This window comes from Styela clava, chromosome 14 (assembly GCF_964204865.1).
Source record: "Styela clava chromosome 14, kaStyClav1.hap1.2, whole genome shotgun sequence".
NCBI classification, from domain to species: Eukaryota; Metazoa; Chordata; class Ascidiacea; order Stolidobranchia; family Styelidae; genus Styela; species Styela clava.
In genome coordinates, this window is record NC_135263.1 from 4,509,858 (window position 1) to 4,536,920 (window position 27,063).

Consider the following 27,063-nt stretch of genomic DNA (forward strand, 5'->3'; position numbering starts at 1 on the left):
GCAAAAATATCATTCAATCTATCAATCAATCTTTTATTTGTCAACACAAAAAACAAGCATATAGAAAACTGTTACAACAAACGAAATATACTGATCATGTTGATTGTGTGACTGGAGTCGCGAGGGACCTATAAAGGTCTTCGAGCAGCGACACCTAGCTGATGCAGGTTAGTATAAAAAGTAACTAAATGAGACACAACTACTGAATACCAGTAGTTGCGGCAGTATACATAATTGAGGCTACTGTGCAGATTATTTAATAAAATAAATATATAACTATCACGAAGGAATGCACTGAAGAGAGATAATGAGAGGACAACAAGAAAAAATAAAGAAAAACTTTCCTTCCTCTCACCTCCGGGCTGCTAAAAAACGCCTCCCGACCGGACTTACCAAATTTTTGACTCCTTGCAGGGCCGGATATATCATTAGGGAAGGTAGGCAGAAGCCTCGATGTTCAATTTTGCATTCTATAATTTGCATTAATTTTGGTATTCCCGTGATATGATTAGCGGTTTTATCGTAACAATTTCTATTGGTTAGAGGTTTTTTCGTAACAATTTCTTCTGGTTATCGGTTTTTCGGAACAATTTCTATTGGTTAGCGTTTTTTTTTTTTTTTGAAACAATTTCTATTCGTTGGCGGATTTTTTGTAACAATTTCGGTGTAGCGGTTTTTCTTAAGATTCACTCTAATTGCTTTGGAAATCTGAAAGCTCGTGTTTGAGTTTAAAGATTTTGTAATTGTACTGGGATTAGAAAATCGCTTTTTTTTGCTCTGAACAAAGATCGCGTTGCCGGACTATTTTGTAGAAGCATCAAATTGTTGAAAACCTTGCTCTAACCCAGTGGCTGTCAACATTTTATCTTTCGTGGCCCAGTTTTGTTGCGCAAAAATTCAGTGGCCCATTAACTTTCTGATGCAAAGGGGAAAACAAAAAAATATTTTTGCATGAATAGACACCTCCGATTTTTTTAATGTAAATTTACCACTCAGTTTATAAAAACACCAACGTCATTCATTTCCACTACAATCAAAATTTAACTAATTTATTAAAAACTCAAGCAACTTTTAATAGGTTGCTCGCCTGAAAATGTTTCTGTGGCCCAGAGGTAGCCCGTGGTCCACCGGTTGAGAACCGGTACTCTAACCACTTTGTCACCGCGTCTAAAATATTTTCGATCATTAAACAAACAAAGTAATTTTTTCATTCGTTGAAATTTTGTTAGCGGCCTCGATTATAAATATCAAAGCGCAGCGACGTTTTCTTAAGAGATTTGATCAAATTATAAAAACAGAAGCGATTTGTTACCAGCCGTTGTTGATACAAAACTTGAACATATAGTAGTGAATAGGATACTCCCGAAGTATGCGTACCAAGATTGCGGACACCAATACGTAGTATGTGTATCAGGTTGGGGTTAAGCCATAATCTTATTCCAATTTTCCTTAATTTAGTTCTATCACAAGATCCGGGACTATCCAGGTGACTTCCGTAGTATTTGTATCTAAAATTATGGCCTAACCTTAACCTGGTACATATACTACGTTCCGCCATCTTGATACGCATACTTAAGGAGCACCGTGAACAGCAGTGACGTTTTATTCGGGTACAAACTTGTCCGCCTTTCCGTTGATTATTTGAAAAGAGGAGACTTCTTGATAACGGAACAATCAGATTACCGACTAAACTTGCAAAACCCACATTTACTTAATTCCTTTGTTGTCCCGGTGTTTTTATACGATAGAACATAAATAGCAGCGACGTCGCGAATAGCAAGAAAACAAATCTCTTGAAATCCCCAAAAAATTTTGAAATTAATAAATGGGAAAGAGATAGCAGTACACTTCTCAAAGACGCTTAAGAGTTACAGCATCGAATTGGCGTACCACCGCTTCAAGCAGATAAATGTTGGGGAAAGGGAGGCTTCAACCACTGAAAATTGGTACAGAATTTATGTAATTGGTACAGTATTCAAACAGAAAAGATATTTTTCCTAACAGAATCAGACGAGAATACAAAATGATCCATAGGTTTATTCCGTGTCCAAAAAGGCTTTCCGAAGGAGCTAAACCACATACAGTGGTAAGATGTCCCATTCGGGTCATAAACTTATCTGCTTTTCTCTTGACGCTTCCATTAAACAATCATTTGAGAAACGGTTGTTTTGTGATAACGGAACAATCAGATTACCGGCAAAATGTCGAAAAATCAAATTTGCTTGATTTCGGGATGATTATTTACGTTCTGAATGACTTGCTTTTGCAAGAATAGTAGTAACTCATTGCCTTGCAGTCGATTTTGTTGACAACCGGAAAACCGTTAACTGGAATACAGTTTGTAGGGGAAATTACGAATCTCCCGGTTTCAAAATTCTACCATTTTTTCGATATTCAAACGAACCAGGACTCGAACCCGGGTCTTTCCCCTCTCCTTACCGCAATCAAAACACAATCACTTAATAAAAACTTAACCACAAAACCAACTAAAATAACAAATAGTCCATTCTCCAATGAATATATCGAATTTCAATGTGATGCATTCCGCCATCGTGAGATACTTTATTCAGTTAAAGTCACACGCACGCTTGAACTATTGGAAACGTAACATTCGAACAGCGGAATCTTTTCCCACGTGAAACGCGCACCCTGGGGCCAAGCAGTTTGAGCCGCGAATCACTAAAGTTACGAATATACTCTAGTCTAGAACAGTCGTTCTCAAACTTTTTAATTGGGCCACGCCCAATTTTAGTATTTATCAAGTCTACCTATGAATCATTCTGGTATTATGTTGTCGTTATTGTTCTTCTTGGTATTTTTCTTCTTCTTCTTCTACTTCTTGTGAAATTCTCTTTAACTACTGGACCAATTGCTTTGAAATTTTCAGTTGGTAATAAGATTGTATTTTACGTTAGAATGCTGAAAAGCTAGAAGGCTTTTTCGTGTTCATATATTTCAGCATAGCTGTCCTGTTTGGCAATATTATGTTTTCTTGCCTTTTCATGTGTAGGATTAACCTCGATATTCTTACATTTGATCTTGATTTTAATAATTTTGGGCTCAGTATTCTTTCACTTTGATCTCATTCTATGACCTTGAAAAGTGCATTAACGCAATGAACCGTATCGGTAGGGTTAAAATGAGTGATATATTCTGAAACATCAGCCAAAGTTACTATCTTTTGACCGTTTTATTCAATTTAGTCTTGATTAGTGGAACCCGAGTTGAAATAGCTTTTATCGAAAACTCAAATCGTCAAAAATAACTAGGACTACGTTACGTTTGTTCCCAAAGCTGTCCTTATTAGTATACAGAATAAACTAGACAGCGAAAGATTAGAAAGATTAACCCTTAATAGTACTTTGACTATTACAGCTATCGGAAAAAGGTTAATTTAATTTCACATTTTTGAATACTTTTCTTGCTATCAGGGTAGGGTCAAGGAATAACCCATGCAAAACGTTTGGACGACGTTGTATCGCAGTAAAAAGTGTTCGCTTCAAGAGTATACCCTAACCCTAAACCTAACAGTTTTTATCACAAATAATTGTTTTACAGCAAAATGCTCGTGCCGCGAATTTTCATGCGGCGAATTTTCCAATGTGGCGAAATTTCATGCGACGAGATTTCCTACGGCGAAATTTCCTGCGGCGTATTTTCCGGACACGGGGATTTTCAATCCGCGGCATACCTTCATACTAAATCATATTTCCTTTTTGTAATACTTCTCAGATGTTCTGTTGGTTTACTTCCTCATGTAACCAGGTTTTCTAAGTGCTCATAATCTTAATTACATTTAGTTACCCATCATTTTCTTAATTGCAATAATAAATTTTTTTAATCACATCTGAAATAAGCCTCACTGATATTTGTGGTTCTAATTTTTCCATCATTACTTCTACGACTGAATGCAAATTAAATGTTTATGCATTGTTACGTCATACTTGATTTGAGATTTCAAATTTATTTATCTTGCCATTGTTGTAAACTGCTTGTCTGAGAAAGTCTGACTCTGGTCGGACGAAACGTTAAAGAAATACATTTGTGTTAGTGTGCAGCTGGACTCTTTAATTGGATAGAATATCCACAGTGTTACAAAATTAAAAGTAGAAAACAATAAGCCTCGAGTCAAAACTAGTTTTAATCACAAACTCAACAAATTTATTGAGCTATTTTTAGCTTAAACATGGCACGGGTGGCAAGGTTTTTGACCAGGGGTCAAAAGTTTGCCTACCTGGACTGGCGGGCTATGTAATTGTGACGTAAAACGATACATTTTATGAACAATATTTACAGTGTTACAAACGTAAAAGTATAAAACAATAAGTCTTGTGTCGATTTAGTGCTAGATTTAATCACGATCTCAACAAATTCCTTGAGCTATTTTTTAGATAAAACATTAAAATTTGGAATTAGTTTGATTATGGCAGCATCAGGCGAGCAAGATTGAATTACACAACGGGCCAGATTTGGTACGCGGGGCGTGGTTTTCCCATGTCAGGGATAAACCGTTGAGAGAGTCTATTTTTTTTTTTTAGTTTCTGTTATTTTGGTTTCTATTTTGATTTCTATTATTACTATTAAAAGTGTGAAATTGCAACTCAATAGGAATTCAAAATAATTCCCATTTACCACTTCGGCTCCGGTGAAAACATGTCTAAACTCGACTCTCGACTGCACAGCTCTATTTCAAATCCCCGCAGACACAAATTTTCGGTTTCGGACGAACCTTGGGGCCAGTGCCGTATTTACCATTAGGCAAGTCTATTACCATTAGACTCGACATTCGATCGAATAGACATTCATATATGATTTATTTTTAAATTTCAGAGATCTGTCCCAAAATATAAAGGGTTTCGAATTTTCGAACATGATACTTATTTAATTCTTCAATCAAGCTAATAATTTTTTTCTCATTTATTTTACGTTTGGAAGGTTAAATAATCAAAGAAGGATAAATAAATGAATTTGTTTATATTTGAAAAACTTGAGTTTTTTTAGGTCATTATATATTCTACCATTATCGGATCTTTTTTTATCTCATACCGGCTGATTTAAAAAAAATGAATGATAAATTTATTTATTAATTGGTTCATGGATCCCCTCCCTCTCGCGACTACAAACGGGTAATATGACGTCGGGTTTGATATCACAGCATCTAGTCTCTTAAAGTGCTTTCAAACTCAACTTATTATACATTCTACTCTTACCCTGACTAAAATTTCGTGTTTCAAGCAGTTTGCAAATCCATTTATGACGCCATTATACATTTCATGTATCAGCGAAGGCGTATTATGACATCGAGCAATCGCTGACAAGTTCTTCCGTGACTGCCAGACCACTCTGGTCATTACTCGGCCATTCTTTTCTCCTCATCTTCCCGCCAATCGCCCCTTCTGCCCTTTGTTTCTTTTATTAAATTATTATAATTGTTTCCTATTTTAAAGGGAATGAAAGGTGTCAAAGGGGAGACAGGCCCAGAAGTGAATGTTACAAAACTGCAAACAAAAATAATGAAAATGCTTGGTAGGTAAAAGGATGAAGTCTTGTCTACTTTAGTATTCTGTAGTAATTTGTATTCTGAAGGTATTCGGTTTTCTGCATTTCATAATTTCGAATATTAACAATGCACCGTTGAAATAACACAGGGATCAGTGGTGCAACAGTACGTTCGCTCCGAACGCTTGAGAGCTAATTAACAATGTTAGGCTAATAGGATAACGCCAATCAACTGAAATGGGAATTGGAAATAATTTTCATTATCACCCAGAGTAAACAAAAACTCTATGTTAATTTTGACGTCATAAGTTACAAAATAATCTCTGTGACGTCATAACAGAAATTGTCATCCATTGATGTATGATGTCATAAATTTATTAACTTCGCGTGAAATACGTTAGTTGCAGGCTATCCATATGTAGGCTTACCTTACGTCCCGCTTTTTAGCGTCATGTCCCGCCGTCTCGACAAGTCAGCCAAAAGTCCCGCTTTTGCGTTCAGCCATCCACCACAATACACGGACATGTTCTCGTTTCTGTTGTTGCTGTGTAGCGCAACACTAGCCTACTGTAACAAATCACATGTAAAATCAATTTTAATTGGTCCTGTTCGGATGTTCACGTGAATGTAACATTAAACAACGTTTTTTTAAAGGTGTTATCTACAGAAAAGCATGCTTGGGCGAATAAGTAAATTCTCAATGCTCGAAAACGGCAGACTATTTCATTATTCTTTATTTCTTTTGCTGTACATAAAAAAAATCTAAATTCGGATCATTTGTATCGTTAGCGTCTATTCCTTTCTATTTTTCGAACTGAACCCGACATTTAGACAGAAAATATGTGCATGAACTCTCGATGACAATATGGTCAATGAAGACAGCCCGGATGGCTTAAATCTAGGCCTATGTAGTAAAATCGGAAACTGTAAAGTTACAGGAGGCGTCCCGCTTTGAAGTCAAAAAAATATGCTAACCCTATCTATATGGGGTTATGAGAATACATTACCGTTACAGATGCATAGAATGGAAGGACAAGTGTGACTAGGCGTCTTTCCAACCTTATTCTAACAAAGTCTATTCATTTAATATCCAGGCGCTAAAGGTTGTGAAGAACTGAAGGAGGTACACGGACTCACGGAACCTGGTTACTATCTGATCCGGTCTGAAGGCAGTAATCTGCCCAGTTACGTTTATTGTGATTTTCGCGTTTACGAAGGTAGGTGACACGTAGATAGAAATATAATTCTAAGGTGAATATAAATGAATTCAAAAACGTGGTATATTTCAAGAAGGAACAGTATTTTTCGCTCTCCTATTTAATCTTATGAAACCCAATATTTCATCCAAAAATTTGGCTGATTTATTATAACTAAAAGGGAATATGTTCATTTCGTCAAGCTTGTTCGCCCATATATTCGCCTAAGCTAAAACTATGGGCGACCTTCGTTACTATAAATTTCAGCATTGCACTAACGTAAATTGGACTCTATAACTCCACACGTTCATATAACACTGAATAATATTCATCATTATTTCCCAATGCATCTTGGTTTCAGCCAGGTGTAACAACTTGTAATGGACTTCTGAAACGAGGTGTGCGATTTAACCTGGGCGAAATTGGTAACTTTTTAACGAGAAGGAATCAAGCAGCTTCCATTCAGGAAATAAGTTGTAGTAAGATGATATTTTATGGTTTATTAAGTATACTAATATCACAGATATTCTTCGGGCCGAAACCCAATAAATTAGCCATTTTTTTGAATTTGATTTGAAAAAAATAGAGCTACTAATTTTATTGTCGAAAGTAAGAAAAATTATCTAAACAAACTGACCTTTGCAGCGCCCGATAATAGATGCAGTTTGACCAAAACTAATAGGTTGATTTTAAAAAATTAAAGATTATTCTTTCACGCAGTATTGATCATATTACACATATTATTTACTTTTCAGGCAATGTATCCACAACCTGTCATGAACTGAGGCAGCGTAACACAACCATAACATCTGGATTTTACACATTAATTTCGCTCATAGATCTGACTACATTTAAAGTTTATTGTGATTTTTCAAGTGGAAAAGGTATGGTTAGGTCTAATTTATAATCATTCGTTTGATTCAACTCTGACTCATAACATTGAAAAAAAAACATTGAATCGGTAAAAGTTTTCAACACCACTATATTCCTTGCCATGTGAAATCATTGGCTTTTGTCATCATAATTTTTTCAAGTGATCCAAAGGTCTATTCTCAGACAATAAAAGTTCACCCTTGAAAATTTTTGCTTAAAAAGTTCAAAAAAAGGATGCCGTGAATCATTTGAAACAACTCTCATTTTCCTAATTTGCGCCCACAATGCTTTTACTCTGCTTTCTGAGATGTTTTTATTTATTTTTCGAATTATAAAATTCTGAAATATAAGCAAAATCTGCTCTCAAAATTTTCGATTCATCACCAAATTAGATAAAAATTCCCAACTATTAAAATATAAATATTTAGTGTATGGTACAGTCTTCTGTCTTTTAGATTTAATTTGTTTTTGCGTTATAGAATGAAAGTTCAAAACCACTTTCCTAGAGAATATAGATGCACAAGCTGTGAACCGACGCAGGGTATGTCGTTGGGGATATTTATTTCCCAGATGATTGCTGGACTTCTCACTGCGTAGGGTGGTTCACATCTGGAACAAATACCTTTTTAAACAATCTCATACTCGACACGGACTGGTAAACAGGCGAGAGTCGTCACACGCTATATAATTGAGACTTATCACCTTTCCCTCCCCCGAAATAAATATGAAAATCTTATCCTATATTTCAGCAATCACCGAAATTCGACATGCTGAAATGGAGGAAATAAAGTCAACTCAAAACATTTGTGGGGATATGGGCTGCTATTCCTGGATTCCGAGATACAATTTGAATCGAGAGCAAATTATCGGAATTATCGAACAATCACGTGAATGCAGGCAATTTATAAAAGTGAGAGCTATTTAATATATTTTAATTTAATGATCTACTTTTGCATATCGGAATAAAAAGTTTACGCTATTTTGACAAATGGAGTGAATGCGAGAAAATTGAGCTTTGCGAGAATTAAATTTCACGAGATTGGTCTTTGGACTACGTTTGCACAACACTGCATTTTTGGCTAAAACTTCTAACTGTGTGTTTCCATGAAACCACACAGGAGCGATAAGAGCAATAGCGCTAAGAAGTTATAGCCCGAGCAAAGTGGTGATTCAAATAGTTTAGGACTTTAGGCTAACTGTTACCCAATAATTTAAAATCTTTCCCAAAAACAACTGACTTTGCACTCCGAAATACAAGAATAGATAGATTTTAAAAATCCTTTCAAGAAAACTCTATCACGCGCACAAATCAAATCATGCTGAAGCAAATTTTAGAATCGGTATATGAAGATTTGAAGTTGATTATCATCTAATAGGGGGAACACGCCAACACGGCCTATCATCCGGTTACTAGTCCATGATAAGTACGGGAATAGTTAACAAGTCATTTGTTTCAGATGCATGGACTTGATAGAACCAACCAGCGGTTGCGAGAACCCCCTCGCGAAATCGAGGATTTCAGCAATCCTCTCGAACATAATTATGCCACAAAAAATTCGAATATGCAAAACCTATGCAGGGTGATCAGAAGTGCGATGGCATGACGCGACAACCGCCAAGACGGCATTCCTTAAACAGTCCTTCACCGCCGAAATAACATTTTCATCGTGTATTGGCTGCTTTATAAACTAACAATGATATACAAATAAAGCACGAAGTTGAATAATTCCAGTCGGGTTCGAAATGATTCAGAAACGATGTGATTTGTAAGATACAATAACATGAGCATACTACTATCGCAACCATATTTCTTTAGGCAAGATGTGTTCAAACCCTATTTTTGTATTGGGGCTATGCTTGGGGGGTTTCCAGAGATGGAGAAAGAATGCGTTATTGGGGAGGATCAACTTCGAGGAGAGATGATTATTGTGCTTGTGGAGAGACCGGTTAGTTGAATTCATCTAAATAAAAGATAATTTGCTGCTGACCAATGTAGTAAAATTTTTTATTGTTGTTGTGGATTTGAATGAAGCGAACTGGCAAAGTCATGCTTGGTTGAAAACCTCTAAAATTGTACGTCTTATATCGGGCGCCGGATTTAGACCACGAGTGGCTCCCGGGTACGCCATTTGTGAGGCCTTTCTTTGACAATGACACCGTCACCGTCACAACAGGCCTGTCACTTTTATGTAAACTGCATTATTATGACGTCATTAATTGATTTTAAATTGCGTGAAATTTGAACTTTTAGCCCTACAAGCAAAATACGTGTACGTATTTTTAATTTATTTTAATCCAATCGATTAAAAAATAGACGAATATCAGTTTTATAAAATTCTTAACCGCCATCAGACCAATTTTCTTATTCAAATTGTTCTCCGATAACCGTTTTTAAAAATGTTTTTTCAAACTGATCTCTCTAGAGCAGCGTTTCCCAAACTGTGTTCCGCGGAACACTAGCGTTCTGCGAGCGTCTTCGAAGTGTTCCGTGGAAAAATAATAAAAACTACATCTAAAATGGAACGTGAAGTTGTCGGCCAATTGACCGTTCGATATCATGTCACCATCGGCCTAAAGTGGACTACTTGGGCGGCGTAGTAGCATTTACGTTAACCGTCGGCCAAGCTTGTTGACTGTTAAGTTCATTTTCAAGTTTAGAAAAATCCTTTTGATTTGCTATAGGCAAACAATTAGGTCAAATTAAAGAATAAAGGCAAAAGGTCAATTCTTCCTCCATCCCTGCCTGGTTTTACTTGAAATGCTGAAAAAATTACTCATTTTTGCTCTATTTAGTAGATAAAAAAACCGCAGTTCTGCAGCTCACAAAATTGCGGCAAGTACTTCTATCTCCATTAGACGTAACAGTAGAGGCAAACACTACGTAATGGGAAGTAAACGACATAGCCTGGTAAAATGAATGAATTGATCCATATACACAGCATTTAAATTAAGAAACAATAAAACATTTATAATAAATGCAATATGTAAAATATTCAATCATATTTTAGGCATGTTCAACACAATTCTGTTAGTTTTGGCAGCGCATTTGGCAACTCGCCACGAGAACCCATTGGGAACCGCTACATTACACCGTTTTTGTGATCAATTTTACCCTTTCATTTTTTGGTGTTCCGCGAGGCAAGATGAAAAGTGTAAGTGTTCCGTGGCCGAAAAAGTTTGGGAAACGCTGCTCTAGAGTCTACTCTAGAGACAATGTTAATCGCTCGGCGATGTGAGGCATCGTGCCATGTGTTAAGGTGCGTACACCTACACTGGATGCCATATGCGCCCGCCACCGCACCTCTTATTACACTGCATGGGTTTGTAGGTTCAAAAGCGAGGCAACGCTCCGACAATGGACGCCATCTTTTGCCTATTGTTCTCGGCCATCTAACACGGCGCCTTATGAGAAGTTGGCACACAATCATTGAAACATACCGGTACTTACTATTTTCACTAATATTTTAGGTAGGAAATTTTGAAGGTCGCGTTTTTAAGTAGAATCTTAGCCTAACACGTTGATATTCTTCCATTATTGCCAAATTACATTTATAGCACATTAAATTGTCCTTGAAGACAAGTATACCGGTTCCGAGTTGCTTCTGAAGTAAGTTGTTCATTCTGATCGTCATAATTAACCATTTGACAATGGCATTCCTTATCACGTCACAGATGAAAATTTGTATTTATTCGTCGAAATGACCGGCCGACTCAACTTCGCTTCAATGGCCCCTTCTATTTTCTGGTTAACAATTTTCGTTCGTCAAGCTCATTAATGCCCTACTCCTCAGTTCCAAGCTGTACTAGAAGAACAATTGACATTGTAGGATTGTTATGGAGACATTTTACAGCGTCAAATTGACGTAACACTAAGAAATCTTCGAAAAGATGACCAAAAATGGTTCTACGTTGTGTTTGTGGTCAAATTTACAGCATTAGATATTTTTTTATTCTTAATATGGTTATATATTTAGGTAGCATATAGATTTAAGTTCAAAACCCATCCTCCTAACCCATTTTCGTTGTTTCGCGTTTCCCAAATATGGCACAAGATGGCAACCATGAACATGTTTAAACATTAGGCAAGTTGGTTGCCGGCCCTTGGTTCACGTGAACCCTGGTAGGTTACCACTGAATGAACAAGTGATTAAATTAGTTTAGTGAAAAAAATTTATGAAGCTTTTTTGAAATTTAGATGAAATTTACCGAATTTAGACCATTTGTTTTATTTACTATTAGGAATGAGATTTAAGTTATCTATCTGTTGCTAGGACGTTATGTTGGTCTGATAATACAATTCAATTAAAATATTCACTACAAAGATAAAACCAGACTATGTGTTGTAATTCCAGGCACCTGCATTAACAACAAGTATAAATGTAATTGCGACGCAGGCAGTGGAACTCAGGGCACAGATGAAGGCTATCTCACTGATAAGACAAAATTACCTGTGAAAGAGCTCAGATTCGGTGATTTGAATCAGTCTAATGAATTTGTATGGCACACACTTGGCAAGCTTGAATGCTGGGGTGAAGGTAAGTTTCTCCATTTTTACAAGCAGTTAGTACAATCGCAACACTCGGCTTAATCAACTAGTACATACTCGCATCGCACCTCAGATTCCATAACTGTGGAGTCCTAAAATTACTGAATAGGCAATATGCCGATTCTGGCCGCGGTTTAGAATATTGTTACTCAAACTCCAGCTCTCACCTCCAAGATAATGAAAAGTTAATCAACGCATGCTATAATGGGTTTTGGAATTTTTTTTTGGCTGACCCAAGCCATCCACACCTTATGTACAAAACCCAGACTGAAAATCAAGTGAGTGGTTTTCATATGCGAGCCATGCTAGAATTGCCGTTCAGGGATAACTAGCTTAAATTTTAGTCGTTTTTTAGTCAATAGCCCAGATTGGTTCTTCCCCATCGAGCGATTAACCGTAATCAGCCATATAGTTAGATTTAGACACACAAAACTCCAGAAACACATCTTTTACAAGAACTGCAGTTACTCATTTATTATGAGGAGTTTTAAATACCCAGCCTATTTAGTAAAGTGGCAGTGGTTTGAAATAGAGATTTCCCGCCTGAAACGCTTAACCCTAACTGGCAACTGGCACATTTCATTTTCGAGTAAGCCTTGCTACAAGCATCCTCAATACAAGTCATTTGAGTTGTGAAAAGGGCAAATAGCATTTGTCTTTCCCGTTACTGCTTTGAGAATGATTTTTTTTTTCTGAGACAATCAAATTGGAATTTGGCCGTTTATCTTATTGATTTCGTTATTCTATGCTTGCTAACCTGAACAAGCTTAAACTAAGGCTCCTAGGTTAGCATCCCGGAGGATGAGGCGTGCAACCTTTAATACAGGAGGGCCAGATACAAATAACTGGGTAAAGCCGCGGGCCGCACCTTAATTTAACATATCTTATGACAGGCGTTGTTTGCTTCTCACAAGCTAGCCGTTAGGGCATTGCAATGTCATAGGTATAGATAATAAATTGGATACAGTTATAGACTTTGCAACAAAAGGGATTGGGATTACTCGCCCGTACCAGATTGAACTAAATTGAAAACTAAATTGAAAAGCACGCACCCATTCAAAATTCGCACCTCTCCGCGGGTCGCACATTTTTTTATTCTGGGCCCCATTTGGCACGCGGGCCGCAGGTTGCACACTCCTGTGCTAGATGATTGCTGAACTCCTCGTAGTCGTAGGGTGTTTAACGTAACCCCGTTCGATTAAAGCTCCTTTAACCAATTAGGTTGATGCCTCTGAAACAAAACTTAGCTAACAAATCTTAAACTCGATTTGGACTGGTAGGTGGCGTAACCCCATATGGCACTAAGTCGTGTTATCGGCTTCCCTTTCCCTTGGGATAAATGTGAAAATCATTTATTCTAACATTATATCATACGAGTGTGTTGCTACATTTGTAATACTTCATTAATTTTTGCAGCCTAAGCTCGTTGAAGAATTGAGGAATTGCTTTCTCTCATATATTCATGCATCAGCAATCAGAAATTTACATCTTCAAAGAAACCACAAGAGACAGCTCTCAGTCATTTAATTCCAATCATGCCAAAAAACAATCGAAAGAGGCACTGAAATACAGTAAAATTTAATAATACAGAAACTATTTGATGAAGAACAATAAAATAGACAATATCTTTATTTTATAATACCGATGTGCTCGCATATTTTCGCACATAAGATCGAACCTTGGCTCTATTTTTGTGATAGTGACGGGTCTCAGCATTGGTTCCAAATATTTCGAATTTGGTCGATATTTTATTTTAATATAAGTTAATGCCAAACAATATTTTACCGCGCCCCCTCTTGAACCCTTTCGCGACCCACCGATTGGTTGGAACCCCCATTGAACTCTTTCGTGACACCGGTTTGTTGGGACCACCGCCATTGAACGCTTTCGTGGCCCACCGCTTGGTTGGTCCCTCCATTTCGAAGCGTCCATAACTAGGGCACTGAAATACAAATCCCCTGCAATTTGTAAATATCATTCTGATACAAGTAAATGACAAACTTAGAATTTGAAGCCCCGGTGCAAACTTTAATTTAGTTGGTTTTCAAGTAAACCATGAGCGTGCCAAATGATACTGCAGCCTAAATAATAAATTAGTTCATATCATAAAATTCGTTTTACTTATTTTTATATTTTCGAGAAAAGGGATGAACTTTAAGTAACATATTAATTAGAGGGGCCCACGTAGTTCTATAGCATCCTCACCCAGTGAATTCCTAGACCAGACCCATATTGACAAAATAACTCCAAATTTGAGTTATATATTGCAGAATTTGCGCAATCGTTTGTCACATAAAAATTGGGTACTTCCGTAGAGTGTGTACCAGGTTAGGGTCAGGCCATAATTTTGTTCCGATTTTCCCTATTTTAGTTCTATTACGAGTTAGGGGACTGTCTGTGTGAGTCAAGTGAATATGTCAAGTCAAGCCCATGGGTTTCGGTCCCTTTACACAACTTGATGTAAAGTAGGAAAACAAAATTATTTACCCCCATATTATTACACACACTTCTGGAGCGTTGAGTCTGGGAAATTTTACATCGGACTCCAGACCTATTACTGAAGTATATTTTGACTCAGAGGAAAGAAGGGGGCCTTCAAGGTTTAATAGTTAGTAAATATCTAAATACTATCTCACACTTTTGGAATATGAAATTCAGACTCTTGAACTTGAAAACACGACTCTAGTTTCAGTACCAATAAAATCATGTTAAGCCGACAGATTCCACAGCCCCGATTAAAACGCGATTTGGTTTTCGAGCGGACCTCATGTCATGAACCTATTTTATATTCCTGACAAGATTTGATCTGTTGGGGGTGGTGATTTGTAATTTATAAGAAAATTTAGTACTCCCGTAGTGTGTGTACCCTGTTAGGGTTTTTCCGAATTTTATTTATATGTCTCTATTTTAGTTCTATTTCGAGTTCGGGGACTGTCTGTGTTAGCCAAGTGAATATACACCCTGCGCATAGACTTCAGTCCGTTTACACAACTTGATGTAAAGTAGACGAACAAAATTAGTTACCTCCATATTAGTACACATACTTATGGAGCGCCCTTTAATCGAGTGAACCTGAACGTGTGCCTCCCCAAATAAACTAATAGAAATGATATTTAATTACCGCCTTTGGCAACTTCTAACGATCGTTACAATCAATAAAGGATTTTCGCGATATGAGATCCCCAACAAATTATGCCCCCAGGGTCAAAGTTTGTACTCAGATCCGCTCAAGTTATCAACTCTGGATTACAGGTAATAGATTACTTCTAGTGCCTATTGGAGTTAGCAGTTCAGTTTTATAGTAAGAACAATATTCTACTTCAGTTGAATTATCGTTTCTAAAAGAAAAGCCTCAGCTGAAAACTAATTACTCGAAGCTCAGTTAGTTTAAGTTGTTTGAGACGCCTGAGCTCAATAATGGGCGAAAAATATACCAGTACTAAAAAGTTCTGCAATCCCAATGACTTTATAGGTAGCTATACTGGGAATGAAAAATTTTGAACGTTTTTCAAAGTTATGTGCTGAGATTTTGAAGGGAAATAAAGAGTACCGAGAGAAGGATTACAAAAACCGGCCAATGTCGCGTTATGTGTTTTACATAGCTCCAATCATCTTGCTGAAAGTAATCGTAGTTGTGGAAAAAGAATAAGAATTCAGAAAAACGATCCATGGGTACGTTTCGAGTTAAAATTGAATATACACTATATTTCTGTGGATCGTCACATAATACTTAAATATATAATGTACGGCATTCGAGTTCGAGTACTCGAGTTTTTTTTTCAATCTCAATGCTTTCTATATAGGAAGCTAATGGAAAAATCAGATTTTTGAGGTTCAGTCACCTTTTTTTTTCAAAGCAACGTTTCGAAAACGGTACGATGGAAGAAGGGTCGCAAGCACCAGCGCGCTGAATGGTATATGTAGATACTCCTTTTTTTAAGAATAATTGCATCAAAGCAAGGTAACGAGAACTCACTCGAAAATTGAAAAGAATTATCTATGAGTGAAGCTACGGCCGAGCTACTCAAATATCAAGAGCTACACTTCCTATTATGCTTAGATGTGAAGGAATAGCGCGTTTTGTACAATAGCTGGATGTGCGTAAAAAGTAAATTCCGCCAGTAGGAAGGTAGTATAGGCTTCGTCAGTGGTGTGTAACCTCTAATACAGGAGGCAGTTCATTACATTCAAAATCTGAAAAGTAGGATGGATTCCGAACTGAATCTGGTATAAGTCTTGCGAAAAGATGAAACACAGTTTTGAAATTACCTCGAGAGAAAAGATGTCGATATAGAACAATAGTAGGCACTTATAAGAAACAATGAAAGCATGCAAATATTCTCAAATTAGCCAAGCTATAAAGCAGGGGTGTGCAACCTTTAATACAGAAGGGCCAAATACAAATAACTGGTTGAAACCGCGGGCCGCTACTTTATTTGACATAGGCTCTCTAGTAGTTGCAAGCACAAAAAATTTGGTTATCGATTTTATGACATGTGTTGTTCGCTTCGCATAATATAGATGTTAGACCATTGTAACGCCATGGGCATAGATAACAAAAAATTAGACTCTGGTATAGGCTTGGAATTACTCACACGTACCAGATTAAACTACATTAAAAACTTGTTTCACGGGCCACACAATTCTTCCTTGTAGGCCGCCTTTGGCCCACGGACCGCAGGTTGGACACCCCTGGGCTAGATTACAGTTATTTAACAAGGTAGCAAGTCTAAATATATGAAAATATATAATATGGGTATACGTCGGTGCCGGTGCTTAGATGAGCGCCGAGTTTACTAAGAAGATCGAAGAAGCGTGGCTAAGACGTTTAAACGCGATAAAATATAAATAGTTTCTTTTACCTAAATTAATTAGAATTTTTTTTTGATGAATTATTGAGTCCCGCATAACTCAGAAAAAGGGCACTACTCTTCTAGAGCAGGGGGGGGGGGGGAAGGTTATCGAACGAGGGGCCAAACATTTTGCCTATTTAGTCTGGCGGGCTATGTAAGTGTCACGTAAAAAGTCACTTCTAGGAACAATATTCACGGTATTACAAAGCAAAGGTGGAAAACAATATGCCTCGTGCGAAAACTAAATTTAATCGCAATCTCAATTCCTTGAGCTATTTATAGCTAAAACATCAAAATTTCAGTTTGGTTGTGGCAGCATCAGGCGGGCTAGATTGAATTGCCAAACGGACGGATTTGGCCCGCGGGTTGAATTTTTCCCATGTTCCTCTGTTCTGTGGCTCTGTTTGTTTATAAGTTCTCATAGTTTATAATCGATTAATCCATTTGTTATGAAAAGAGTAAGAATTGAGCAGACCGATCCATAGGTACACTTCGTACCGAATTATTACTAAAAAATACACTACATTTTTCTGTCTCGTTACATAGCATTTGAACACATAATGTACGGGATTCGATTTCGAGATCAACACCCGTCTAAGCGACGTAAATCATACATGATATCTTTGGCATCTTTTGCTGCCTTATTTTTTCTGCTACAAACAACAACAAACGTGACTAGACGTTCCCTCGAGGATACAAGTTATTCGCGAAAGACATCTAATGATATAGCAAGCAAGAATTCTCGGTTAGAAAAGAATAAACTTGCTGACGACGGCAATATTACTCCATTCACCGGCTGTCAATTAAAATTGACTTCTAAAAATCTGGATGTCGACTTTTATGAAAGAAGTATGTACACTCCTAGGGAATTACAAGAGAGAATTATAATACCGGATCGAGACTCAATAAAGTCTATAAATCAAAATCCGGTTATCCGGTTGCGTCCGGATAAATTTCTCCTCCCAATTTTGGCGAATGGACCCAACAATCAAATTATTGGACTTCGAGAAGCTGCTCTTGTAGCAATAAAATTGAACCGGACTTTGGTTATTCCAAAATTTTTCAAGCATATTAGCGACAGGTTGGTGACAAATGCCTATTTTTTTGTAAAATTAACTTTTTCAGTTCAAATCAAGCTTCCGATTTTACTGTTTTCATGTAAGCCCTTTGCCTTTTATTAAGCCCACGTTTCCCGATTGAAGATGAGTTTCTTCACCGGAAATAAATTCTTGTCTTTCTCGGGGCGAATTTAACTTTGTATTTGCTGCTGAGTATTCATTCTTAATATTAACTCACCAAGGGTGCAATAGAATGGGCACTCCAGAAGTATGTGTACCAATATTGAGGTAACTAATTTTGTTTGCCTTTTTTACATCAAGTTGTGTAAAGGGACTGAAACCTATGGGTTGGGGGTATATTCAAATGGCTAACACATACGGTCCCCGAACTCGTAATAGAACTAAAATAAGGAAAATCAGAAGAAAATTATGGCTTAACCCCAACCGGGTACACAGACTACGGGAGTATCATAAAATGAGTAGGCAATGCCTAATCGGAAAGAATCCGGTTCCATTCAAAAAAATTAGCTTCTTACATATGGTTAGATATCGTTGGATGCTTCTACTATTATTCGAATCGAATGCCAAATAAAATACATTGTGTAATTTTTTTGCTCTTTTATTTTTTAAAGTCAAATTGGAAGCGGCGTCGGTACCATGACATTCATTTATCCCGGACATCGGTTAGAAGTCAAAGATTTTTGTCGATTTATGAGTTGCATATCAATGGAAGAATTCCAACAAACATGTGAATACCAAATCGATGCTGTAATGCATCTAAGGTACGTGGTAAGAACGTAAATGTACGTAAAATTTTGAGGACAAAATAAAACGATTACAGAAGTTAAGTGTTTAGTGCACCGGGCTCAATAAAGCAGAATATGTTGGGTTATAATGTTTGAATTTAACAATCTACAGCTAGAATTACCGCGGGGCCTATAGAAGTGCGGGTCCATCTGTGGTTACATAGATGGCAGGGGTATAAGGATCGCCCTGCATTTAAACAGTTAGATAGTTCCAGATGCATGCACTTGAATTGTGAATAAAACAGTGGCCGACTGGCGGTCGATTATTCTGCGAAAGCGATGAGTCTTTAAATTATGAGTCTATAAATCTCTATGCGAAAGAGGTAATCCGGTTTGAGAAAAATATATTATTTTTTAAATTGAGACTTAGAAAAAAAATGAAAAAAAAAAAAAAATACCGTGTACCTAAGCAAAAATATACGATAAAGGTAACATCACTTTACAAGTTTTTTGTATACAGAATAAGACGCTGACTTATACATAAATATAATTTCATTATTACTATTTTTACCAATCCATAGTTTGGCTGTTTTAAATAATGTGAATCAAAATTTTGTATGACGTTGTAAGGAAATTTCACAACTTTCACCAAGAGCAAAAGATAAGCACAATATGCCACAAAGACTGCCTCATGCGAAATACCGTCCGCGTATACCTGCTTTGCATTAATCATCAAACTGTCTTGTTATATTGCAGTCGCTACAGTGAAGCCGATTTGAAGAAATTTGAGTCAATCATTGGTATGAGAATTTTAAATCAGGATATTTCGGGTGCACAAAAATCAAACGGAGTTAAGCTCGTCCCACGGAAACCAATTGATCCTGGATTTAAATTTCGGAAATTTCGACCCGATGAGATTCCAGAGTTATTTAGTACCAATGTAAGTAATTATTATTGTAGGCCCACATGAAGTGTAAATATACAATGAAACCTCGGTAGTCGAACAAATAGATATCCAAACAATTCGGTAGCAGGGCTGGACATTTTCGAATACATGATGATTTTAGAATCGAATCGAACTTTTTTTTCGAATCGAATCGAATCTCGAATACTTGGGAGATATATATATATTTGTATGCGAAAGTTTATTGTAATTGGTCCTTTCAACAAATGAAAAACTGAAAACGTAGAATACATCACTCAGACATATTATCCACACACAATAAGAAACACGTTAATTAAATCAATAACGCACTACCGAAAATGTCTGAAATGCGTTGGAAAAATATGGCCTCGATAAAAAAAAATGAGGAGTACATCTCGGCCATTGGCGAAAAGGAAAAAAACAAGATGGCGCATTTCGAAATTTTGCTTTGAACCGATTCGAATAATTTACTATTCGACTCGAATAATCGGTTCGAAATGTCCAGCCCTATTCGGTAGTCGACCAAAAAACCGAACCGAACCGAAATTCGGTGTTCTTACACCCGAACGCGCCGCCGAGTGAGATGACGTCCCCCGAACCGCGAATGTCGGCTGCCTCTTAGTCTTGACCATTCAATAAAAAAGCGAAGCTCAAATAAAATTTGGACACGAAAGCCAAAATGAAGTACTATGAGTATTTGCTTGAACGTATACAGTAACCGATAAAATTATTTTATATTTTTATTTATTATGTACACATATAAACACTTAGTGTTGTTTAGGTAAACGTTTTGCTAATATTGTGGAATGCGTGAGAACGTATTAAAATATTTACCATTATTACTTATTGGGAAAAAAGTTTCCGTACTCAAACAGATAAGTAACAGTCCAACACCAATACGGAACGAATCATGTTTGACTACCGAGGTATCACTGTGTATCGTTTAGCCAAATATTTTCTTGAGTTTGAGTTGGTATAGTTACGTGAGAGGTTCCTGTGCAACGTATGTAATAAGGTAAAGGCCAACAAGAAAACCGGAAAGAAGTGACTGGAAGCATCTATCGCCCAACAGCCTAAACCGATTTCAATTTTCCATTCCTTGAAGATAGTGGAAGCCGCCAGAACGCTTTCACTAGTTTTTATTAATTTTCCCTAAGTCATATGAGATGCCACATTTCATCCCAAACTTTTGCTTTTTCTTCAATCTGAAGCGGAACACTTTTATATCATTCCGCTTGACCGTCTTTATTGTCTGCCGATGCTATCAGCATACTGGGTGCTCAGTTGAGGTATGACCGGTGCCGACGTGTGACCTTCGTTTCCATGACCCTGGCTGTTGTTTACCTGGTATTTAAACAAATGATACATTAATGGTGAGATTTGTAAAACATTTACAAATAGCTTGGTTTTTACATATACTTTCTTCGCGCAGAAAAGATGCGTTATTTATCCCAGACCTCTCTACAATCTACAATTTGCGAGACTTGACTTGAAAAACAAAGGCAAAGGACGTTTGATTTCTTCTAAGACAGGTTTGCTATTTATATTTTGGTAATTGTGACGGGACTAGAATTTTCTATTCCTATTGTTTCATTTGTTTATATTATCTTGGGGTCGTGTGTGTGAGTGCGCGGAGTCAGAGTGAATAGCTAAAATAAAAAGTCTGTTTCGTTAACTTAGGGGCGGGCCTAAGGGAAGAACCAAATGGGTCAAACTCCCCGGGCAGCAGACCGTAGGGGGCAGCAGGTACAAGCTGGCAGAGTTGGCGTTATTACACGTGTTTTTCTTGACGTGTTTTTATTCAAGAAAAGTTGACATTACGTGTATAGTCTTGTCCTACTGTGACTAATTGTAGCAATGGCTGACTATCCTTTCCCGCCAATATGCTCGTCTGGTCAATGCGTGATATAGAACAATATTACAAACATTTCACTCCTTCCTGACCTTTTAATTATTCAATATCATGTATAATAACATCTTAGTTTGTTTATTTTTGAAGTTAGGTTTATTGGGCATCATTATCGGAAACTGGCCATGATCAACAGAAAAGTTTGGCACGCATCTAGAGTCAACCAGGCTATGTTTACACATTTCTTGGACTGGAAACCAAACCAGAGGCTGTGCTTCCCCACATGATTAGGCGTCATTATAGGCTTTCCTCTCTCTCTGGGATTACCATGAAATTCCTATCCTGATTGAATCAATTTGGTCATTATATCATTCCCATTTTTAGATTTACAAACGAGCTCAGACACGAGATTATGGCTTTCATTGTCATATTATTCGAGAAGTCCTGAATATATCTCACGAATCGCGAAGTCATTTATCTCATTGGAAATGGGGAAAAAACAGTTCATTAGCGTCCATTGGAGATATAACAAGGATGATTTCATGAAAAGGTAAACCAATAGGGATGGGCAAAGTTTTTTTGCCGGGGTGCATTCGAAAAATCTTTTCTGCCAAGGACCGCATAAAGGGATCACAGTTGCTGTTCCCATTCGCTATGATAGTGTCGATTTTTAATGGTGGCTGAGATTCTTGAACATAAAAAAAACATTATTAATAAAAACGTTAGTGGACATAACGATCGTTTTGATATTTTTGTTGTTGTTTTGTTGTTGTTGTTCTTTTTCTTTGACCTAGGTATTAAGAAGTCGCTTTTCTCTTCGATTACTCGACCAAATGCTTTGAAATTTTCAGTGGTTAAAGATGGAATTTTTTGCCAGAAGGCTGTTACTTTTTTTTATTTCTAAATTTCGTATGAAATCTGGTATTTCGTGCAAGATATATGATTCGCTGTATTATTTTATCCATGAGAACACTGGCTGTCCAGTTTAATTTTTTAAATTCTTGCTACGCGAAACTCGGGAATTTTTTGAGGGTACCGGTAGCGTCAAGGGTAAAAACTGATTTGCTCTGGTTAACGTGTCCATATATTTGAGCATTGCTCTCTTGGTATTTTAACAATTGATAGTCTCTAAATATTTTAGGCTGAAATTAAGTTGAAATTAAACTAACCGTTGTATCAAGTTATAGAAATTTACATGTATAGTTTATACAATTCAGATAATTAAACTATTGCACAGGAGTTCCTCGAGAGCAGTGGTTCTCAAACGGGGGGGGGGGGGCGTGCCTCACATGGGGGTGGGGGCGTAGACAATTCTTTGAGGGGCGCGAAGCTAATATCAGATAAAATTATTTTTTGAATATGATCTTGTCCGCCTTATTTTGGATATTTACATTTAATTCATTATTTACGTTCTAACTACATATTTTCAACGGGTTCTTTGAATAAGACACACTTCCGCCTTACTATCTGTTATTTGTAGCTTGTTATTAGCTAGTTATTTTGGGGGTGAGTCGTTAGACTTGACAAATTCTAGAAAGAAATGCCGGCTTAAAATTTTGAAAACCGCTGCTTTCAGAATGTCTCGTTGGGGTTCCGCTTCACTACAGTTGTTGGAAACCATGGTGATGAACAATAATAAACCTCTAATAATCCATTCATATCTTAAAAGCAAGTATCTATTTTCAGATGTCAAATTGATATCACCCACGCAAACGAAATGAAGCTGACTTTATGCAGAAACGCTTTGCTTATCAAACCTACTGATATCGCGATGGCGATAGAAGATAAGATAATATCGCTCCGAAAAGAGGGAAAATTACAACACAACCCTCACTTGTATTTTGCTGCGCCACCTAGCGAAAGAAAAATCATAGAGGGCGTGGCGAAAATTCTTTTTGACAGACAGGTAAAAGTTATTGGGTAGTCATTTATATGATTTGACTTGGGTATTAGTTAATTCGACCATTTTTAGGTAAATCTGAGTGTTTGGAAATATTGATATAGGATCATCAACCACTCGAGCTGGGCATTACGAATTGAATAGCAAATTGTTCGAATCACTTCAGACAAACATATAAAATCGCCGCCATTTTTTTTTCTGTTTTCTAAAGGTAGAGGTAAATTCCACAATTTATTTTTATTCAAGCCATAATTCAACAGTGCCGTCTGACATATGACTATTTTCTTCCTAGTGAGTTATCGATAAAAATTGTTTCTTATTGTGTGTGAACGTTCAGCAGATTGTCTGAGCGTCTGTGCCCATAGCAATGAAAAAGTCACATGCAATTACGGATCTCCCGAGTATTCGAGATTGGATTCGATAAAAATTTTCGATTGATTCTGAAATCACCGATCGTCGGCGCACGAAAAAGCAAGATGGCGTCGAAATTTTGCATGAACCATTTCGAATAATTTACTATTCGATTCGAAATAGCCAGCCGTAGTAGTAATCAGACGATCTGTCGTATCGCGGGTTTCCTCTCTTTTTCAGATTATATTTCTAAAATTCCTTATAATTCATTGATTCAGGGCATGACGACGTTTTCGTCCGTCGATGTGGAAGAGTTTATGAAGGTTCGATATAACTCATGTCCATCATTGGAAAGGCATTTCAATGATATTATGTCAACAACTGAAATGGAAATATGTACTCGGAGTCTTGTATTCTTGGGGTAAGTTTAAGCTGTGTACGGAGTCGACTCTGGATGCCACTGAATAATTAACTAATATTATGTTAAAAACCAGAATGAAAATATGTACTCACAGTCTTGCCTTTTGGGGGTAAGTTCAAGATGTGTACAAAGTCGACTCCGGATTCACCTAATTAATTAACTAATATTATGTTAGAAATCGAATATAAATATGTACTCGCAGTCTTGTATTTTGGGGATTGCTTTAGATTGTGTACGGAGTCAACTCCGGATGCTACTAAATAATTAGTTAACCAAAATAATTACAAGGGATTTAACGCTACTGAGACGCGATAGTTTGAATTAAAAACTTAGAATGATATCGCAATTAAAAATCAACAAAGACAATTTTTATAACATGAAATTATTGGAAAGTTAACGTCCTTCGGTATTTTCGATAGAAGTTTGTTTACAAAGCTCGAAGTCACGCGCACTCACTCAAATGTAAAGGTGGCTCATTCCTGAGAAAACATACGAGTAACCACTAAAATGTTCTTTGCGTTACTCCCTGTCGTTATGAAAAATCGTCTTTCTCTTTAACTATTGGATCAGTTGCTTTCAAATTTTCAGTGGTTAAAGATTGTACTTTATGCTAGAAGGCTATTTATTTATTCCTAAATTTTCCATAAACCCTTATGAGATCTGATATTTCATCCAAAATTTCGCTGTATAAACGTTTCCGCGATCGAGTAACAGGACTGCGTATACGGTACTGGTAAGTTTCCGTACCGCTTATAGTTTTCGGGGAATTGATGATAAAAAAAATTTTGTTTTGCCCTCGTGTCTATATGTTTGAGCATCACTCTCTTATTATAATTTTAATCATGTGTTCAAATACAATTTTGTAGGTCCGCCCGCTCTTCTTGGACGGATAATGTCAAAAGTATGAGGCTGACGTCACAATTTCAAATGGCGTTGCCAGAATTCGACGGTGATATATTTTTATCTTCTGTGGAAATGAGAGAGAAAAGAACTAAACGATTGATGAAGAAACAACGAGATATGTCGCGACATGAATATGGAACCTAATCATCCCTCGGTTCGGCGTCGCTTTTCATGCAAGACCCTCTTTGAGCGGCAACGAGGCAAAGCTGTATAAGCGCCATCTGATATGGCTTCGTTCGCGCGATTTAACAAATTTTCAAAAACAAACTTTATTGACAAGTAAAAATAGACACATAAAATTGGAAATGAAATTTCAATGCATTTAGGTTTCAAAAATTTTGCTCTTGAGAAGGAATTTGTATTCGTCGTAGTATTGCTAATTTTATTAATATTACTATAATACTCATTTATACACACGGTATATATAAACTATTTACACTAGAGTGGAGGTGGAATAATGATCAATTGAAGATTGTATAAATTAGGTACTTTTTATGCACAGCGAGGAAGAATAAAAAATAGTCCCGCAGTATGTGTGTCGGGTTAGGGTTAGGCCATAACTTCATTCCGATTTTCTTTATTTTTATTCTATTACGAGTTCGGGTACTGTCTGCGTTAGCCAAGTTAATATACCACATGCCAATAGGTTTCAGTCCCTATATACAACTTGATGTAACTAGGCGAACAAAATTAGTTACCTCCATGTTGGTACACACACTTCTGGAGCGCCGAATAAAACACTCTGAAATAAGCAAGAAATTCAGCGACAAAGGTTGGAAATCACTAAGTTAGACAATGCTGATTCCGATCCTTCCAAAAATATTAGCTTCTCAAGGATCAGTATTTGCTTATACATGGTCTTGTTCAAATAAAAATTTGTTAACAAGTGTCGTATTGAGCTACAGAGTGTTAAAAAAGTAACACAAATGCTATTTAAAACATTTAACGACTTTTTAACAGTATTGACCTACGGTTAAATGGCATTTGAACATTTCGCGACTAACGATTTTTAACAGTTACTTTGCCCTGACGAAACTTTTTTCCCACCCTGTATATGTATTATATATAGATAACGGCCTTGTCTTAAAAATAATATAGGTAGAAAATTGTAAATTGAAATTGTTTGGTAACACACAACTTTTGAATAATATGCTTTGCCGCCAAAGATAAATCTATTCTTCTTACGGGTTTATCTGCGTCATTATGTATCAGCAAGTATGCTATAAAATATTTGCGCAGGTCATACCAGCCATGTCAACAGAGCCTGCCTTGATTGATTAGTACTGTTTCTCGAACGACATTTTTACTTTTCTATTTAATATTTTGTCTATTTTATATAAATGTGTATCTATTATATATTTAATAATAAAAAGATTAAACGCTGGTCTGTAATGTTTATCTCGAGTGAGGCAGTTACGGGATTCGAAATTTCAATAACCGGTTACATCTGGTTATTTCATTTCAAAAAAACATGCGGAACTAAAACAGACAAGAACGAGTTCGATGATTATGACGACATTTAAAGAACGGGTTCAATGATTATGACGACATTCAAAGAAAGGGTTCGCGAATTTTCATTTCATTTTCCTAATTAAAGTCTATTACATAAACTCTATGTAATGCTTTATTGCATATATGATACACTCATATTCTTACCATTTTGCAATGATATGTTAATTAGGAAGTTGTTGAATAAGAAGTTCTGATTTCGGTAATGGGGGTAAATTCACAAAAGGGTAGTCCTGTAGTATGTGTACCAGGTTAGAGTTAGGCCATAATTGTATTCTGATTTTCCTCATTTCATTTTTTTACGAGTTTGGGACTATCTGTGTTAGCCAAGTAAATATATCCCCTGCCCATAGGTTTCAGTCCCTTTACACAACTTGATGTAAAATAAGCGAACAAAATTAGTTACCTCCATATTGGTAAACATAACTTCTGGT

General features: G+C 36.8%; 2 protein-coding genes across 2 annotated transcripts; both read left to right on the top strand.

The window, feature by feature from the left end:
• Nucleotides 1-2,023: 2,023 nt before the first annotated feature.
• LOC144432032 (contactin-associated protein 1-like) lies at nucleotides 2,024-13,961 on the top strand. Its single transcript, XM_078120042.1, has 8 exons — nucleotides 2,024-2,086; nucleotides 5,448-5,526; nucleotides 6,594-6,716; nucleotides 7,451-7,579; nucleotides 8,318-8,478; nucleotides 9,385-9,514; nucleotides 11,921-12,103; nucleotides 13,531-13,961. Exons 1-8 carry the CDS (start codon nucleotides 2,024-2,026, stop codon nucleotides 13,533-13,535), a joined length of 873 nt encoding a protein of 290 aa, XP_077976168.1. The 3' UTR covers nucleotides 13,536-13,961.
• A 3,148-nt stretch (nucleotides 13,962-17,109) lies between these two features.
• Nucleotides 17,110-26,504, top strand: LOC120341394 (uncharacterized). The gene is made up of 8 exons (XM_039409891.2): nucleotides 17,110-18,048; nucleotides 18,658-18,807; nucleotides 19,528-19,711; nucleotides 21,129-21,228; nucleotides 21,930-22,095; nucleotides 23,232-23,451; nucleotides 24,075-24,217; nucleotides 25,084-26,504. Exons 1-8 carry the CDS (start codon nucleotides 17,528-17,530, stop codon nucleotides 25,262-25,264), a joined length of 1,665 nt encoding a protein of 554 aa, XP_039265825.2. The 5' UTR covers nucleotides 17,110-17,527; the 3' UTR covers nucleotides 25,265-26,504.
• The last annotated feature ends 559 nt before the right edge of the window (nucleotides 26,505-27,063 follow it).